The 19,266-nt window shown below is 43.1% G+C and overlaps 1 protein-coding gene across 2 annotated transcripts; it reads right to left on the bottom strand.

Moving 5' to 3' along the window:
- Positions 1-27: 27 nt before the first annotated feature.
- rtca (RNA 3'-terminal phosphate cyclase) lies at positions 28-16,931 on the bottom strand. 2 transcript variants are annotated; one of them, XM_039000897.1, is made up of 12 exons: positions 16,759-16,931; positions 16,162-16,196; positions 15,947-16,047; positions 15,267-15,410; positions 14,311-14,434; positions 13,812-13,870; positions 13,578-13,719; positions 5,456-5,577; positions 2,235-2,293; positions 1,464-1,558; positions 1,132-1,236; positions 28-1,013 (listed from the first exon to the last, which is right to left on the bottom strand). In XM_039000897.1, exons 2-12 carry the CDS (start codon positions 16,192-16,194, stop codon positions 915-917), a joined length of 1,083 nt encoding a protein of 360 aa, XP_038856825.1. In that variant the 5' UTR covers positions 16,195-16,196; positions 16,759-16,931; the 3' UTR covers positions 28-914. The 2 variants fall into 2 exon arrangements, with proteins under 2 accessions (XP_038856825.1, XP_038856824.1); XM_039000896.1 differs by lacking the exon at positions 16,759-16,931 and having other exon boundaries at positions 16,162-16,748.
- Between the last annotated feature and the right edge of the window lie 2,335 nt (positions 16,932-19,266).

The following is a 19,266-nucleotide window of genomic DNA, read 5'->3' as shown; positions in this document are numbered from 1 at the left end:
GTTTGAATCACTACCATGATATGTAAAGACATGGATTTACTTTTTTAATGCTATGAAGGGGCTATGAGTGATGACAGACATCCAGCTATACATTTCTGGGGGTGAGAAGATATCTGAATTAATCCATGATCTGTCAGAAATCCTTTACTCAAGATCATCTCTTGTTCAGAGAAGGCAAAAATAAGGTATTTTATTCATATTTTCTCAAAACAATGTGAAAAACAAATCTCCAAATTGTCTTTTAAACATTATCTGACTAATACAGCAGTCAACACAACTCTGCAGTCTAATCTGCATTACCTGAGTGACAAACAATGCACCAAAAAAAAATCTAATAAGTGAAACAATTGATTTAAAGGAAAACTCCACCCAAAAACAACACATTGGTATTTGTTTCATTAGTCCATTGTTGTCATAGCCCCAAAATGTTTTGCTTGTCATCAATACATATCTTTCAAAATACAGAAATCCTCCCTGTATGAAGCAAAATGGAACTACAATGATCAACTAGGGACAGAGACGATGAACAATGTTTTTTTTGCCATAAAAGCCTGTATGCAATGAGGCGCTTCAACAGACTGCTGAAACGTACACCCCTTCTACACAGAAATCTAATGTTTTTATTATAACAGTGTAAGGCATTAATACCCTGAGTTATACAAGCTACGAGGGTAATGACAGTTAATGCAATAGGGGGAACGGACAACGATGACCAACTATCATGTGGCTGTGCGTTTGTAAACCAATAATTCATTTGCTTGAATATCATGCCACGAGGGCCATAATAAATCCTAATATAAATAGAAGCAGCATCCGACCGTTAGGTGACATCACAGTAGTGTCTCCAGTGCCTCTTCTATCCACGGCTGCAGGTGGAGACAACATAAAAGGGGCGGTTAGACACATGGGCGTGGCTAGAAATGAGGGTTGGTGACACCCACTCCTTGGCACTCGATGATGTAGGTGTCATTGCTGGCATTCTCGTCATCTGCCTTGGTCACTGTAAACTTGGCCTGGGAATAAGGAAAGAATTTGATACAAAAAAGTTCACTTTATAAAACCATGCACTGAGTACTCATTTTCCCATCAATTGAGTCTTTGGAAATCAATTAAAATGTGTTTTGGACCCACCTGGGTGAGCTGTTCTGCCACATGGATCGCAGTCTTTGTGTGTAGGGTGACTGGGCCAGTGCGGATTCTGGAGATGCCGTTCGCCAATGCCATGAAAAGGATGAGCTGCCAGAGAGTGAAAGAAGAAGAGTTCAGCAGCTGACTCCAAATAGAGTAAGTTCAAGTGGCTGCTGTGAGATGGACAGTGAGGCAAGGAGGTGTGGTGTCAAGCACCTATTCTTAACTTGAATTTGAAGTACACGTTAATTACAATGATTCTAGATTACTTACAGGAGGACACCTAAGCTTGCTTTGTGAAATACCCCTGTGTGTGTGCGTGGTTCATTGCTAACCTGGTCCTGCAGAAACTCGTCCACACAGCCGTTGTGCCTTATATTCCTGAGCAGCATCTCTGCAGCCTCGAAGCCCACTTTGTCTGGGTACACACCTGAGACATTGGGGGACCAGCGTTAAACAGCCAATCCGGTCAGCATTTGTTATAATTTCCCCCCAATTATTTTATCTGGGCCCGTATCTGTAGTGTCTAAGAGCAGAAGTGCTGATCTAGGATCAGGCCTCCCAAGAATAAACCAATCATTATGATCTAAAAAGCAAAACTGACTACAAATCAACAGATGTCTTACTCTTAGAAGATTTGAGAATACTGGCCCAGAGGTTATCGGTGTGCGAGATGGTGCCAGAGAGTCACAGGGGAGGTGCAAACCAGGTCATTGAATAGAGCTGGGTTGGATATTTAAATCATTCAGATACATACACTTTCCTAACTCTGCCCCCAATAGAACAAACTGTGTTCTTCATGTAACGGTCACAACATAAAAAACAACCTACAGATGCTTATGATAGCAATTTGAAAACATTAGCCAACAATATTTTCCTTTTTCTCAATATTTCCCTATTCTCTGCTGTTGACCGCTTACCTTGTATGGCTTTAGCAATGCTTATGTTGAAGCACAACTTTACTCACCATCCAAGCTTATATAGTTTCACATCATAACATTGCCTAGCATGTCTTTCTTTGTAGAACGTTGCCCACTAGTGGTACATATTGGTCCGTACACTTCACTTCATAGAACAAACTAGCACAAGAACAATGGATTTCTCACCTTTCTTGCCAAGAGCTGACCCTGCAAAAATACAGCCTGTGGAAGACTCTGCGATGATTCTGGGGAGAATAGAAACACCATATCAAAAATGTGGTAGAGGTGGATAGCATTTAAGATGACAGACAACCCATGGCAGTTCTGTTGAAAGTAACCTTCTCTATTGTCTATCCACCAAACTAGGGACACAAAACATTATGCAAGCCATCAGTCTACTGTCATGACTTTCCCTCCTGGGTGAGGATCAAAGATAAACCCTCCCACCCTCTCCCTCTCCCACCAGAGAGGAAGGGGGAGGGTTCTAGGACTTTAACAGCCGGTTAATAACTTCTTAGAGATAGGGGGCAGTACTCGGAAGTTTGGATGACTGAGGTGCCCAAAGTAAACTGCCTGTTACTCACACCCAGAAGCTAGGATATGCATACAATTGGTAGTATTGGATAGAAAACACTCTAAAGTTTCTAAAACTGTTAAAATAATGTCTGTGAGTATAACAGAACTGATATGATTTTTTTGTTGTTGCGGTGACACCATTTAAAATGCCTGTCTATGGGAAAATCAAAGGAATACCTCCCAGATTGCAGTTCCTAGATGTCAACAGTCTTTAGAAAGAGTTTCAGGCTTGTTTTTTGAAAAATTAGCTAGAATTTGTAGTTGTTCTAGGTGGCTCCCATTTTGGCTGTAGTATTGTGGCGTGCGTGGGTGAGGGCGCGCACTTCGTTATTTATCTCCGGTAATTTATTTACATATTAGGGTACCTGAGGATTGATTAGAAACATTGTTTGACTTGTTTGGACAACGTTTATTGGTAACTTTTGGGATTCATTTGTATGCATTTTGAACGAGGGAAACCGGTGGATTACTGAATCAAGCGCGCCAACTAAATACTTTTTTGGGATATAAAGAAGGACTTTATCGAACAAAACGTCCAGTGGTTATGTAGCTGGGACCCTTGGGATTGCAAACAGAGGAAGATCTTCAAAGGTAAGTGATTTATTTTATCGCTATTTCTGACTTTCGTGACACCTCTGCTTGTTTGGAAAATGTTTGTAATGCTTTTGTACATGGGGCGCTGTCCTCAGATAATCGCATGGTATGCTTTCGCCGTAAAGCCTTTCTGAAATCTGACAAAGCGGCTGGATTAACAAGAAGTTAAGCTTTTAAACGATTTAAGAAACTTGTATTTTCATGAATGTTTAATATTACGAAATTTGTATTTTGAATTTCGCGCTCTGCAATTTCACAGGATGTTCCGTAAGAAGTTAAGGACGGTATAACTACATAACTATCTCTGAAAGTGTACGCATTCACAGGGTCAGGTTTAAATCTAAATGTTGTACAACTTAGATGATTAAATATGAAACTATTTGTGAGAAGATGAAATGTGATTGTAGCCTTCTAAAATTTGTTTTTATATAAAAACATTTTGCCAAGTCAGTAACCACGCCTTTCAAGGCGAGTGCATAAAAGGACTCCTAATGAAATTTACAGTAGACCAGAAAACGTGGAGTGGTGGCTACACATTGAAATGGTTGCAATTTAAATATACACCGGTACATTGCCGGGTTGCTACGGGCGTTTAAAACTACTAGCTCAGTATACGTGCAGCGCGAGCTGAATACGTGACAAATGGTCTAAAACTTCAAGACCCTCTCAAACTCTCGACAAGTGAAGGTGAAGACTATACCAAACATTCTCAGTCTACAGCTGGGTAATGTAGTCTAGAACTTTGAGCAAAGACACGAGGGAGATCTCAGCAAACGACCATTGTGTACCTTTGATGTATCCATTCTAACGAACACTTCCAAAACAAAGAAAGACAACAACAAATACAAAGGACATTGTGACCTCTGGTGGACAAACCAGAGACTTCTGTCGAACGACTCCCAATAGATGTACCGGGCGATTTCAACAGACATACAAGCGTAAATATATATACACATTGCAATTATTTTCAAATGAGCGGTCGTTCATGTGCAAAGTCTTCATATTCCCACGAGCATAGCTTCCACATGTATGTACAATAAATTGACTGTCTCTCCTTCTCCTTACATGCCTCTCCCTTTTCATTGTGTACCAAGCTGTCATATCAGGTTAGTCCACTAGGGACTTTCCATTACATTATGTTAGTAATCAACATATAATCTATCGTGTGTGTGTATTTAATTCTGTTTGATTATTTAGTTAGTAAATAATTAAGCCAATTTGTGTATCACTGAAACATTTAGACTAGGGTTCATGCAGATTTTAAGTCAACGACGTTCAGAAAGACTGATATGAGGTAATAATTATTATTAATGGATGACTAATTCTACAATATATTCTGATATTCTTTAGTTAATTCGGGAAACGGTAACTCATGAAACAAACATTGTGGTGCCCCAAGATTGCTAATGAGTTAATTGTTACATGATTAATTTAATCACGTAATTATTAAACAGTTAACCGATTTGATAAAATAACCATCACGATAGTCACGTCACTACCTATGAAGCATGTTCAGATGACACCCAATATCCTCCACTAGTGCAACTGTTTTGACAAAGATCTTCACAGAAAACATTACCATTGATTGTGACTGATCCAGGTTTACTGAGGTCATACAGGTATAGACATCTTTTAACAGTTTTATCTGGTGTCCCTCTAATTCTCCCATCACTCTCCCCTCCCGGAGGACCATCTGGACTGATGACTCCTGGCTGTCCCTAAACCACCTGGTTGTGCCTCTGATCCAGTTTCTGTGGCGATGGAAAACCTGACCTGTTCACCAGAGGTGCTACTTTGTCCCAGACCTGCTGTTTCGACCCTCCCTCTTCCTACCCCATCTGCTGTCTCGACCTCAAAGCCAACAGACATTTACTCCTGAGGTACTGACCTGTTGCACCCTCTACAACCACTGATTATTATTTGACCCTGCTGGTCATCTATGAACGTTTGAACTTCTTGAACGATCTGGCCTTAATGGCCATGAACTCTTATATTCTCCACCCAGCACAGCCAGAAGAGGACCCCTCAGAGCCTGGTTCCTCTAGGTTTCTTCCTAGGTTCCTGCCTTTCTAAGAAGTTTTTCCTAGCTACAATGCTTCTACATCTGCATTGCTTGCGGTTTGAAGTTTAGGCTGGGTTTCTGTATAAGCACTTTGTGACATCTGCCGATGTAAAAAGGGCTTTATAAATACATTTGAGTGATAATGAAATGGTTAATGTCATGTAAATACGCTCACATGATGCCGTTGCCGCTTCCACAGGCCATGTCCTTCTCCTGCAGTGTTTGGATGTTGATGTAAAGGTCCTTTATCTCTCGCCTGATAACTCTTGTTGCCGTCGTTGCCATGTCCTTGGCAAGCTGGAGGAAAAGGAGTATTTGAGCTCACTCAAATCTGATCTCAGAAACTACTTCATGTTATCATGTGCATTTAAGTCCAAAGGGGTAGCAGATGGACAGGAAACTGTACACAAGTGGAATAAGGAACAAACCGCAAAATTTAAATGTTACTTTATTTGTCACATGCGCCGTATACAACAAGTGTAGAATTCACCGTGAAAAGATTATACAAGGAGTACCGGTACCGAGTCAATGTGCTGGGGTACATGGTAGTTGAGGTAATATGTACATGTAGGTAGGGCTAAAAGTAATCACTACTGTATACATTAAAGACATGCTCCGGTATTTTGGTGACTACCTCCCTCTTTGGGCTGGATGTGTCAATGTGTAGCTCATACATTAAGATTTTTTATTTTACCCTTATTTTCCCAAGTACGTTGACGGAGAACACATTCTCATTTACAGCAACAACCTCAGAAATAGTTAGAGGGGAGAGGGGTGAATGAGTCAATTGTAAGCATAATGTCTTACCTCAATTAGCCACGAAATCACTAGTTTGAAAGAAACGTTTTCTTGAAGCTGTGCCATTTTCCCTACATTTCCATCCCATGTGGGCCAGCCCCCTAGGAATTTGACTTATACCCAAAGAGCTTCAGCCCCTCGCATTTGAGTGACAGCTACCAAAAGGCCTGCCCAGCGTTAACCAATGAGGTTGCAGGGCGGGCCCAATAGCTCAGTGGACACAGCAGCGAGACAGCCGGAGAGCAATGACGTTGTGCACATATGACATAGTACACAGAATCTCTTTCATACACAGGCACAGATTGTGTTTTTTCTGTTAGTTTCTTTGCGTTGTTTGGAACTTATATTTTTAACTTATTTTGTACATAATGTTGCTGCTACCGTCTCTTATGACTGAAAAAAAACTTCTGGACATCAGAACTGCGATTACTCACCACGAACTGGCAGGATCCTTTTTCCCGTTTAACGAGTCCGAGGTGAATGTCATACTGCTTTGCTGGGAACAGGCCCAGATCCCCGTCATTTGCATGAAGAGAAGGCGGAGAAAAACGGGCCGGAGGGCAGGCTGCCTTCTGAGAATTCGTAGGCAAACTAATAAACCCTCACTGCCTTCCATTCTGCTAACAAACGTGCAATCTTTGGACAATAAAATCTATGACCTACACGGAAGATTAAACTACCAACGGGACATTCAAAACTGTAAAATCTTATGCTTCACGGAGTTGTGGCTGAATGACAACATTATCAACATACAGCTGGCTGGTTATACGCTGTACTGGCAGGATAGAACAGCGGCGTCTGTTAAGACAAGGGGAGGCGGACTATGTTTTTTTGTAAACAAGAGCTGGTGCACGATATCTAAGGAAGTCTCAAGGTTTTGCTCGCCAGAGTTAGAGTATCTCTTGATAAGCTGTAGACTACACGATCTACCAAGAGTTTATCTGAATTTTTCGTAGCTGTCTACATACCACCACAGACTGATGCTGGCACTAAGACCGCACTCAATGAGCTGTATTCCACCATAAGCAAACAGTAAAACGCTCCCCCAGAGGCGGCGCCATTCTTGGCCGGGGAATTGAATACAGGGAAACTTAAAATCACCCTCAATTTGGGAAATCTGACCATAATTCTATCCTCCTGATTCCTACATACAAGCAAAAATTAAAGCAGGAAGCACCAGTGACTAGATTACCACATCAGTCATTGGCTTCAACAATAAGTGCATCAATCACGTCATCCCCACAGTGACCGTACGTACATACCCCAACCAGAAGCCATGGATTACAGGCAACATCCGCACTGAGCTAAAGGCTAGAGCTGCCGCTTTCAAGGAGCGGGACTCTAACCCGGAAGCTTATAAGAAATCCCGCTATGGCCTCCGACAAATCATCAAACAGGCAAAGCGCCAATACAGGACTAAGATTGAATCGTACTCTGATGCTCGTCGGATGTGGCAGGGCTTGCAAACCATTACAGACGATAAAGGGAAGCACAGCCGAGAGCTGCCCAGTGACACGAGCTAAACTACTTCTATGCTCGCTTCGAAGCAAATAACAAATAACACTGAAACATGCATGAGCGCACCAGCTGTTCCGGAAGACTGTGTGATCACGCTATCCGTAGCCAATGTAAGTAGGACCTTTAAAACAGGTCAACATTCACATGGCCGCAGGTCCAGACGGATAACCAGGACGTGTACTGCGAGCATGCGCTGACCAACTGGCAAGTGTCTTCACTGACATTTTCAACTTCTCCCTGTCTGAGTCTGTAATACCAACATGTTTTAAGCAGACCACCATAGTCCCTGTGCCCAAGAACACTAAGGTAACCTGCCTAAATGATGACCGACACAAAGCACTCACATCATTTGCATACAGCGCTGACAGATCCACAGATGATGCAATCTCTATTTCACTCCACACTGCCCTTTCCCACCTGGACAAAAGGAACACCAATGTAAGAATGCTATTCATTCACTACAGCTCAGCGTTCAACACCATAGTGCCCTCCCTCAATGATCATCACTAAGCTAAGAACCCTAGGACTAAATACCTCCCTCTGCAACTGGATCAGGAACTTCCTGATGGTCCGCCCCCAGGTAGTAAGGGTAGGTAACAACACATCCGCCACGCTGATCCTCAACACAGGGGCCCCTCAGAGGTGCGTGCTCAGTCCCCTCCTGTACTCCCTGTTCACTCATGACTGTATGGCCAGGCACGACTCCAATCGTTAAGTTCGCCGATGTCAGAGACCTGGCCATGTGGTGTCTGAACAACATCCTCTCCCTCACCATGATCAAGACAAAAGGAGAGGATTGTGGATTACAGGAAAAAAAGTACCGGGCATGACCCCATTTTCATCGAAGGGGCTGTAGTGGAGAAGGTTGAGAGCTTCAAGTTCCTTGGTGTCCACATCACCAACAAACTAACAAGGTCCAAGCACAACAAGACAGTCGTGAAGAGGGCACGACATAACCTATTCCCCCTCAGGAGACTAAAAAGATTTGGCATGGGTCCTCAAAAGGTTCTACAGCTGCACCATCAAGAGCATCCTGACTGGTTGCATCACTGCCTGCCTGGTATGGTAACTGCTCAGTCTCCAACCGCAAGGTACTACAGAGGGTAGTGCGTACAGCCCAGTACTGGGGCCAAGCTTCCTGCCATCCAGGACCTATATACCAGGCGGTGTCAGAGGAAGGCCCTAAAAAATTGTCGAAGACTCCAGCCACCCTAGTCATAGACTTTCTCTCTGCTACCGCACGGCAAGCGGTACCGGAGCGCCAAGTCTAGATCCAAGAGGCTTCTAAACAGCTTCTATCCCCAAGCCATAAGACTCCTGAACAGCTAATCACATGCCTACCCAGACTTTTTGCATTGCTTTGCCCCCCTTTACACCACTGCTACTCTGTTATTGAAGTGGCTATGCATAGATGATAACTCAACCTACATGTACATCTTACCTCAATTACCTCGACTAACCGGTGCCCCCGCACATTGACTCTGTACCGGTACCCCCCTGTATAGTCTCGTTATTTTACTGTTGCTCTTTAATTACTTGTTACTTAATTTCTTTTAAACTGCATTGTTGGTTAGGGGCTCATAAGTAAGCATTTCACTGTAAGGTTGTATTCAGCGCATGTGACTACTACAATTTTATTTGATGTCTACTGCCCGTGGAACTTTTTACACATTTTGTTGCATTACAAAGTGGGATTAAAAGGGATTTTCATTTTAAAAAATGTGTTAGCGATCCACACATTGTAATCTGTAATGTCAAAGTGGAAGATTTAGTAAAACATTTAACGATTAATGAAAAATAAAACTAATATACTTTGATTAGATATGTATTCACCCCCTTGAGTCAATACATGTTGAAAAAACCTTTGGCAGCGACTACAGATGGGAGTCTTCTTGGGTAAGTCTCATAAGAGCTTTGCACACCTGTATTGTGGAATGAGCTTGACACCTTGATAAGCTAATTTCCTGACGATGGCTCACCGCTCTTCGTACTTGGCGACTTCAACCTCCCGACTTCTGTCTTCGATTAATTTCTTTCCAACTCTCTCTTTCCCCTTGACCGCACCATTTCCCAATCCCCTCCAACTCACAAGGCAGGCAATACGCTTGAACTCATCTTTACTAGAGGCTGTTTGCCTACTAATCTCACTACAACCCCCCTCCGGGTCTCTGATTACTACTTTTCTTCCTTTTCTGTCTCCATTTCCTCAAACCCTAGCTACTCAGCCCCTACCCAGATGGTCATGCACCGTCGCAATTGTCGCTCTCCCACTACTCTCTCCTATCATCTCTCCCTTCTATTAAATCCTGCTTTGGGCCTCCCGGGTGGCGCAGTGGTCTAAGGCACTGTATCTCAGTGCTAGCTGTGCCACCAGAGATTCTGGTGATTCTGGAGGTCCATGGGGAGACGCACAATTGGCCCAGCATCGTCCGGGTTAGGGGGGTTTGGCCGGGCAGGGATATCCTTGTCTCATCGCGCACTAGCGACTCCTGTGGCGGGCCGGGCGCAGTACACGCTGACCAGGTCGCCAGGTGTACGGTGTTTCCTCCGACACACTGGTGCGGCTGGCTTCCGGGTTGGATGTGCATTGTGTCAAGAAGCAGTGCGGCTAGGTTGGGATGTGTTTCGGAGGACGCATGGCTCTCGACCGTCGCCTCTCCCGAGTCCGTAAGGGAGTTGCAGCGATGAGACAAGACTAACTACTACCAATTGGATACCACGAAATTGGGGAGAAAAAAGGAGTAAAAAAATGTAATCCTTCTTCCTCCTGTCTCCGGATTCTGCCTCGTCGACCCTACTCTCCCCTCCCTTTCCGCATCCTATGACTCGCACTGTCCCCTATCCTCCCGGCCGGCTCGGCCCTCCCACTACGTGGCTGAGTGACTCATTGCGAGCTTACAGAACAGGGTTGCGGGCAGCTGAGTGAAAATGGAGAGAAACTAAACTTCCGGAGGACCTATCATACTTTCACTCCCTCCTCTAAGGGAAAGGGTGATACCTCGTTAGTTGTACAATTGAATGCCTTCAACTGAAATGTGTCTCACGCATTTAACCCTCGGAATAAGAGAGGTGCGGGGGGCTGCCTTAAATCGACATTCACGTCTTCGGCGCCCTAGGAAGGGTGGGTTAACTGTATTGCTCAGGGGCAGAACGACAGATTTGTACCTTCTCTTCCTTTGTATCTGCCGCTAAAGCCACTTTCTATCACTATAAATTTCAAGCTTCTGCCTCTAACCCTAGGGAACTCTTTTCCACCTTCTCCTCCCTCCTTAATCCTCCACCCCCTCCCCGGACAACTTTGTCAGCCACTTTGAAAAGAAGGTTGACGACATCCGCTAGTCATTCACTCAGCCTATTGAGTCAACTGGTCCCACTCACACAGAACTACCCTACGCCGTGACCTCTCTCTCCAGATGAAATCCTGCGACTAGTGAGGTCTGACCGCCCAACAACCTGCCCGCTTGATCCCCTCCCCTCCTCCAGAACATCTCTGGAGACCTTCTCCCTGTCCTCAACAATGGAGGGGCCCACTCGACTTCAAAACGTCAGGAGTCGCTCCCCTAAAAAAAACAACACTTGCCTCATCTGACGTCAAAAACTACAGACCTGTAGATCCCTTCTTTTTTTATATCTTTACAAAACACTTTCTCTGATCAACTCTGATAACCAGTCAGACTTCAAGACTGGTCACTCAACCAAGACTGCTCTTCTGTGTCACGGAGGCTCTCCACACTGCCAAAGCTTACTCTCTCTCTCTCTCTCTCCTCTGTTCTCATCCTCCGAGATCTAGCCGCTGCCTTCGACACCGTGAACCATCAGATCCTTTTTTAAAACATCATTATTTAACTAGGCAAGTCAGTTAAGAACAAAATCTTATTTTCAATGACAGCCTAGGGTTAACTGCCTTGTTCAGGGGCAGAACAGATTTTTACCTTGTCAGCTCGGGGATTCGATCTTGCAACCTTCCGGTTGCTGGTCCAATGCTCTAACCACTAGGCTACCTGCCGCCTCCTCCTCTTCACCTCTCAGGGCTGGGTGTCTCTTGGATTGCATCCTACCTGGCAGGCCGCTCCTACCAGGTGACGTGGAGAGGATCTGTGTCTGCACCACATACTCTCACTACTGGTGTCCCCAGGGCTCGGTTCTAGGCCACTTCTCTCTATACACCAAGTCACTCGGCTCCGTCATATCTTCACATGGTATCTCCTATCAGTGCTATGCGGATGACACTCAAATACTTTCCTCCTTCCCCATCACACCCCGCTCTTACTCCCGGGAAAGACCTGCCCGCTCAAATCTCGACAACATCTGTAGAGTATGAACCTACCTCACACAGGAAGCAGCGCAGGTCCTAATCCAGGCGCTTGTCATCTCCCATCTGGATTACTGCAACTCGCTGTTGCCTGGGCTCCCCTCTTGTGTCATCAAACCGCTGCAACTTATCTAGAATGCTGCAGCCCACCTGTTTTTCAAGGTCTTGTATGTCATCCCGCTTCGCTGCAATCTCCACTGGCATCCAGTCGAAGCTCGCATCCACTACAAGACCATGGTGCTTGCATACAGAGCAGCAAGAGGACCTGCCCTTCCCTACCTTCAGGCTACGCTCAAACCCTACACCCCAACTCCGTACTGCCACCTCTGGTCTCTTGGCCCAACCACCCCTACAAGAGGGCAGCTTCCGCTAAGTCTAGTCCAAGCTCCTCTCCTTGCACCCCAATGGTAGAAGCAGCTTCCCCTGAAGCTAGGACAGCAGAGTCCCTGCACATCTTCCAAAAGCAGCTGAAACCCTACGTCTTCAAGGAGTATCTTAAATAACCCTTCTCCTTTTTACGTGTGCCTTTTTTTTAAATGTATGTATTTCTGTCCTTGAGCTGTTCTTGTCTAATGATGTTCTGTATTGTTTCATGTTTTGTGTGGACCCCAGGAAGAGTAGCTGCTGCTTTTGCAAGAGCTAATGGGGATCCTAATAAATACCAAATACCTTGTTTTTAATAATACAATAAAACAACAACTTTCCTGAACCAGCACTTCACAAAAGTCTTGCCATAGACTTCCAAGCAGATTTAAGTAAAAACTGTAACATAGCCACTCAGGAACATTCAGTCTTTTTGGTAAGCAACTCCAGTGTAGATTTGGCTTTATGTTGTAGGTTATTGTCCCGCTGAAAGATGAATTCCTTTCCCAGTGTCTGGTGTAAAGCAGACTGAAGCAGGTTCTCTTGGATTTTGCCTGTGCTTAGCTCAGGATTTCCCAAACTCGGTCATCTGTACCCCAAAGGGTGAACGTTTTGGTTTTTGCCCAAGCACTACACAGATGATTCAAACAATCAACTAATCATCAAGCTTTGATCACTTAAATCAGCTGTGCAGTGTTGGGGCAAAAAACAAAACGTGTACCCCTTCGGGTCCTGAGGACCGAGTGCGGGAAACACTGGCTTAGCTCAGTCCTGTTTCTTTTCATCCTGAAAAACTGACCAGTCTTTGCCGATGTCAAGCATACCCATACCATGATGCAGCCACCACCATGCTTGAAAATAAAGAGGCAGTTACTCAGTGATGTATTGGATTTGCCCCCAAACATAAGGCTTTGCATTTAGGCCAAAAATAGCATTCCTTTGCAGTGTTTTTTTCTTCCTCGGTTGTTTTCTCCCATCATAGCCATTGAACTGTAGCAGTTTTAAAATCCCTAATGGCCTCATGGTGCGTCCATATAACTTGTGATTTGTTAAGCCAGTTTGCCAAAAAAAAATAAAAAAAAATTGTAAAATGAGTAGAATTCTCTTTTCACTTTGACATTAGAGTATTTTGTGTAGATCAATTACAAAAAAAGTACAATTAAATATTCTTAAATCCCACTTTGTAACGCAACAAGATGTGAAAAAAGTTCAAGCTGGTGTGTACTTTCTATAGGCACTGTATAACAGTAACTTAAAGTAAAATGCATCGGCAACTCTAACCCAAAGCCATTGCTTGGTATGGTACCTTATAGGGTAAAACCCCAGCAACAAAGGACCTTCCATAGATCTTGGAGATGGTTCCTCGTTCGGTCATGTTGACAGGGCTCAGCTCGCTCACTGGGCTAACCTTAGCCACCACCTCACCTCCGCCTTTGGGGTAGTAGCCCCTATTCAAGACAAGAACATGCATGGTCATATTTTGGGGACCAGGCAGTATTTTTTACACCAACACTAATCTAACAGGGGGGACGATACTAACCTCATTCTCAAGTCACAGTTGAAATGTACACCAAACTTCTCCACAATGGGCTTGAATACCTGGAGGAAAACGTAAAACTGACTTTAAGAGTACATATAACGGTAACACAAAGAAACTAACTTAAAAATAAATAGATGGCAAATAAGAGGATGTTTAGTGACAGTCATAAACCAAGCAATCCATCTTCGGGCCTATCTATAGACAAGGTATTTAAGAATTTGAGAGAACTAAAATTCATGATTTCCCAGGAACACAACCCACATTACGGCAGGGTAGCCTAGTGGTTAGAGCGTTGGACTAGTACCCGAAAGGTTGCAAGATCGAATCCCCGAGCTGATAAGGTAAAAATCTGTCGTTCTTCCCCTGAAGGAACAGTGGGTTACACTGTTCCTTGGCCGTCATTGAAAATAAGAATTTGTTCTTAACTGACTTGTCTAGTTAAATAAAATAAAATACAACCACTGGTACCTCTCCCAACACAGGTTAAGGTAAGCCATACCTTGATGGTGTAGTCAATCTGCGGGGCCATGTCCGCGTTGGTGCCCCCCTTCAGACAGAGCTCAGAGGGGCCATCAGCGTACAGGGCACAGGGTAGAGAGACCTGCAGCAGCAGCCCCACACTCCTGGAACAGAGCAAGATAGAAGTATGAAATAGATAGGGAAGGTAAAGGGGATAGCTAGTCAGTTGTACAACTAAATGCATTCAACCAAAATAAACCCAAACCCTCTGAATCAGAGAGCTGCAGGGGGCTGCCTTCAAAATCGACATCATAGGTACCCAGGGAGCTGCCTTGCTCAAGGGCAGAACGGCAGATTTCTCCACCTTGCCGGCTCAGGGGATTCAAACCAGTGATCTTTTGGTTACTGGCCCAACGCCCTTAAACGCTAGGCTATCTGCCAGGAGATTAACAGGGGGTTCCATACTCCCAAATGTAAATATCCCCCATCGTTATACACAAAATGAATTTCGATTAAGAAATTGACACAGTATTGTATCGTCTGGGGCAAAATGTATTTTTTCCTGCTATTTTGTGAAATTGTCAAACTCTACATAGTTTTGGGCAATGTTTATATGGGTATCAAGTATCATGTCAGCTTGATAGTAACAAGGTTTTTAACAAGTGCATTTGGATAGCCATCCACAGCTCTGTCTTTCTTTGTGGCGGCAGGTAGCCTAGTGTTTAGAGCATTGGGCCAGTAACCGAAAGGTTGCTAGATCGAATCCCCGAGCTGACAAGGTAAAAATCTGTCGTTCCGCCCCTGAACAAGGCTGTTAACCCACTGTTCCTAGCCCTGCATTGTAAATAAGAATTTGTTCTTAACTGACTTGCCTAGTTAAATAAATAAAATTAAAATAATTATTGTCTGAGATTAGGAACCAAAAAATGTCTGTCCCATACTCCCATTGAATGTGTGCCGTCAGGAATAACGGTGGTGCAGCCTAACATGATTTACCCTGCCGTTTGTGGGTCTGCAGTGTGATTCCCAGCTTTTATTTTCCCAGGGGTGAGTGTGACTTCTGTAGATCCCACTGAGCCTCCCTCAAGATTTCCACAACAAATGTCCCTCACCAACTCCAACCCTGACAGATGCTGTGGTCTAGTAGTGAAAAGGGGAAGGGGGGTAAGGGGTTAACAATGAAAGGAAAAGGACTAAGCTATTTCAATTGAATAATGACAATATGTAGGCTATGATATTATCTGCGCTGAATAACACAAGGCAATGAGGGAAAAGTTTTCTAGTTCAGTTGTTGATAGAAATAAGTCAACTGCCATGTGCTTGCACATTCCCAACAAAGGATCACATGAAAAATGTAGCTATGAGGGTGGGCATCTGCCATTAAATATGAAACAAAAGATAAGACAAGTTATAGACCATAGGCTGTAAAACAGTCAATTGTCAGAGATTAAAGTTGACGCTCTATCTGCTTGGAAAATAAAAGTCCTTTAAACCAACTTTGCTTTGTGTTCTGATGAACTAAACTTCTGTCTGGAGACGCCGGCGATTGCCCCAGGGCTATAGACTGCAACTCGAATGAAGCTTTCTTATATTAGTAGGATGACATGTGGCTTTTGTTGTCGTCTAGCCAGCTACATACTCTACAATATCATGACATGGATTTAGGAAATGAATACCTTAATCCTGGTGTACCTCTACCTGCGCGAATTTTGTTTATTCTGATGGAAGCGCCGTTGATGCAACTCAGTGCGGCAGATACTCTCAAAATTTGCCCGCCCTAAAAGAGGACAAAACATAATATACATAGTAAAGACATATTCTAAGTTCAATGTCAAATCATGTTGATAAAATATGTAGTAGAAAGTGTATTTTAATCGTGTGAAATACTCACACCCTCCATTATACTTCCGTCCATTTCCACCATTGCTGCGGCCATTTTTGAAACAAGAAGAAAAATATTTATGTTTTTCAATGACTTCCCCACTATAAGGAATGTATGATGTCTGTCCCTAAAGATGTGAAAACACGCAAATGTGGATGGTCTGCTCTGAAGTAGCTTTTTACAGCGCTTGATGTAAAAGACACTCCGCCGGCGTCTGGGGTAGCTACTCCAATTGTGAACTTCCCCCAACCGTCACTGCGCAGTGCGGTAGTTATCAATGAAAGCAATTTCTTATTACTTGGGAGAAAAAAAGGAAAATCCCACAACGATACGAAAAAACGGGTTATATTTGAACTGCGATGTTCACGTGTTATTCACATTTTTCCATTAAATGTTGCTCAGCATTAAGGCTGCTACTCTTGATCGTGCTGACTGTTAGCACATGCGCAATTGTGATCAGCAAGCAATCCATTGACTCACCCCCTCCCTGTTCAAAGTTGGAAAAGTAGTGGGAAAGGCCTAGAAAAAAATACTAAAAATCATAACAATGAATTAATGCATAGGCATTAAAGGGATGGTTCACCAAAATTACATTGGTTTCCTTACCTTAGATATTTAGCATTTTCGTGCTTCATGACCAAATCATCCTAAAGTATCTAAAAATTAATTGTGTAATTCAACCGCCCTTAAATACGCATTACAGTGTGTGTATGTGTGTGTGTGTGTGTGTGTGTGTGTGTGTGTGTGTGTGTGTGTGTGTGTGTGTGTGTGTTAAAGAGAGCGAGAGAGCATTTAAGTCATGGCATTGCAACGAGTAACACCGCAGATATTGAGATGAGCGAGATGCAAGACTTCACTCTCACACGGTCACACACAGTATCTGCGCAAGCGCACGTGTTCGCTTCACAGTGTTACACCTTAAAAGCCACGGGACTGAAACAGCAGAGAAGTTGAGCCTTGGGGTTATTGAAGGAAATTGACCTAATATGCTGTTTACTTTCTGCATCTACGTCATATTGCTGAGTCTACCTTAATAAACACTGCCACATAGGTACAGTATGTTCCTATTATTATTGACATTTTGGCTAGTAGCAAGTAGAATATTTGTCTTGGGGTCAGACGAGCCAGGTTTTTGCCCCATTCAGCACACCAAAAATAATACTGGATGCACTTGCACCCATGAAACATATCCATACGTTAGCACAGATATTCTATTAGGAAGATTTTCCTATGCAGTCAAGGCTATGTCTCCTCCTCTGATCAGGTTGGATACTCTTATTGGAGTAAGCAACACACACCCACATCCCTTTGTTGTTGAGATGCATCAAAACACAAAGTTCAACAGTGGTTGCAGTCCTTGTCTTCGGATAGGCATCCCATTGTATGATTGTTTCCCAGTTTTAAAATGTATAACACATTCATAACCCATGCATAACCCATTCATAACCTATACATAACCCATTCATAACCCATACATATCACATTCATAACCCATACATAACCCAATCATAACCCATACATAACACATTCATAACTCATATTTCACCCATTCAAAACCCATACATAATGCATTCGTAACCCATACCTAACACATTAATAACCTATACATGACGTATTCATAACATACATAACCCATTCATAACCCATTCATAACCCATTCATAACCCATACATAACCCATTCATAACCCAATTCATAACCCATGCAAAACACATTGATTAGCAGCACTTGATCATTTTGCAGTATGACAAACAAACTACATTTACTGTGTGATATACCGGAAATATCAACTTGTGGTTGTTATTGATAATGAATGTGTTATTCATGTAACAGGGTTGGTTATGTTTCCACTTGACACAGCAGAAATATATTTATTATTCATTGATTGAATTTAAATATCAATAAGGTTTTATGCCATTGGTTACGTTTGTAGATAGGGGAAGATTGCGAACGTAAATTCTTCTTAGTCTGATATTGACATGTAAGAGGTAGGTCACGTTCTGAAATTCTATATTTTATTTTCATATTTACAATGTGTACGAGTTCACTATGTAAATGTCCTGATGTATATACACTGAACAAAAATATAAACGCAAGATGTAGTGTTAGTCCCATGTTTCATAAGCTGAAATAAAAGTGCCCAGAAATGTTCCATATGCACAAAATTGTATTTATTTTTATTTCACCTTTATTTAACCAGGTAGGCTAGTTGAGAACAAGTTCTCATTTACAACTGTGACCTGGCCAAGATAAAGCAAAGCAGCTCGACACATACAACAACACAGAGTTACACATGGAATAAACAAACATACAGTCAATAATACAGTATAATTTTTTTATTTATTAAATGAATTAATTAAAAAAATTAAGTCTATATACAAAATGCTAATTTCTCTCAAATTCTGTGCAAAAATTTGTTTACATCCCTGTTAGTGAGCATTTCTTCTTCTTTGACAAGATAATCCATCCACCTGACAGGTGTGGCATATCAAGAAGCTGATTAAACAGCATGATCGTTACACAGGTGCCGGTGACAATAAAAGACCACTATAATATGTGCAGTTTTCTCACACAACACAATGCTACAGATGTCTCAAGTTTTGAGCAAGCGTGCAATTGACATGCTGACTGCAGGAATGTCCACCAGAGCTGTTGCCTGAAAATGTTATGTTCATTTCTCTACCATAAGCCGCCTCCAATGTCGTTTTATAGAATTTGGCAGTACATCCAAGCAGCCTCACAACCGCAGACCACATACATGGTGTTGTGTGGGCGAGTGGTTTGCTGATGTGAACAGAGTGTCCCATGGTGGCGGTGGGGTTATGGTATGGGCAGGTGTAAGGTACGGACAACGAACACAATTGCATTTTATTGATGGCAAATAGAACGATATACTGAGGCCCATTGTTGCGCCATTCATCTGCAGCAAGAACCTCATGGTTCAGCATGATAATGCACTGCCCCTTTCGCAAGGATCTGTCTCATTTGTCTCAAGGCTTAGAAATCCTTCTTTAACCTGTCTCCTCCCTTTCATCTATGTTGATTGAAGTGGATTTCACAAGTGACATCAACAAGGGATCATAGCTTTCACCTGGATTCACCTGGTCAGTCTATG

Source organism: Salvelinus namaycush, chromosome 9 (assembly GCF_016432855.1).
Source record: "Salvelinus namaycush isolate Seneca chromosome 9, SaNama_1.0, whole genome shotgun sequence".
In the NCBI taxonomy this organism is placed as follows: Eukaryota; Metazoa; Chordata; class Actinopteri; order Salmoniformes; family Salmonidae; genus Salvelinus; species Salvelinus namaycush.
This window is presented reverse-complemented; position numbering and strand designations above follow the sequence as displayed.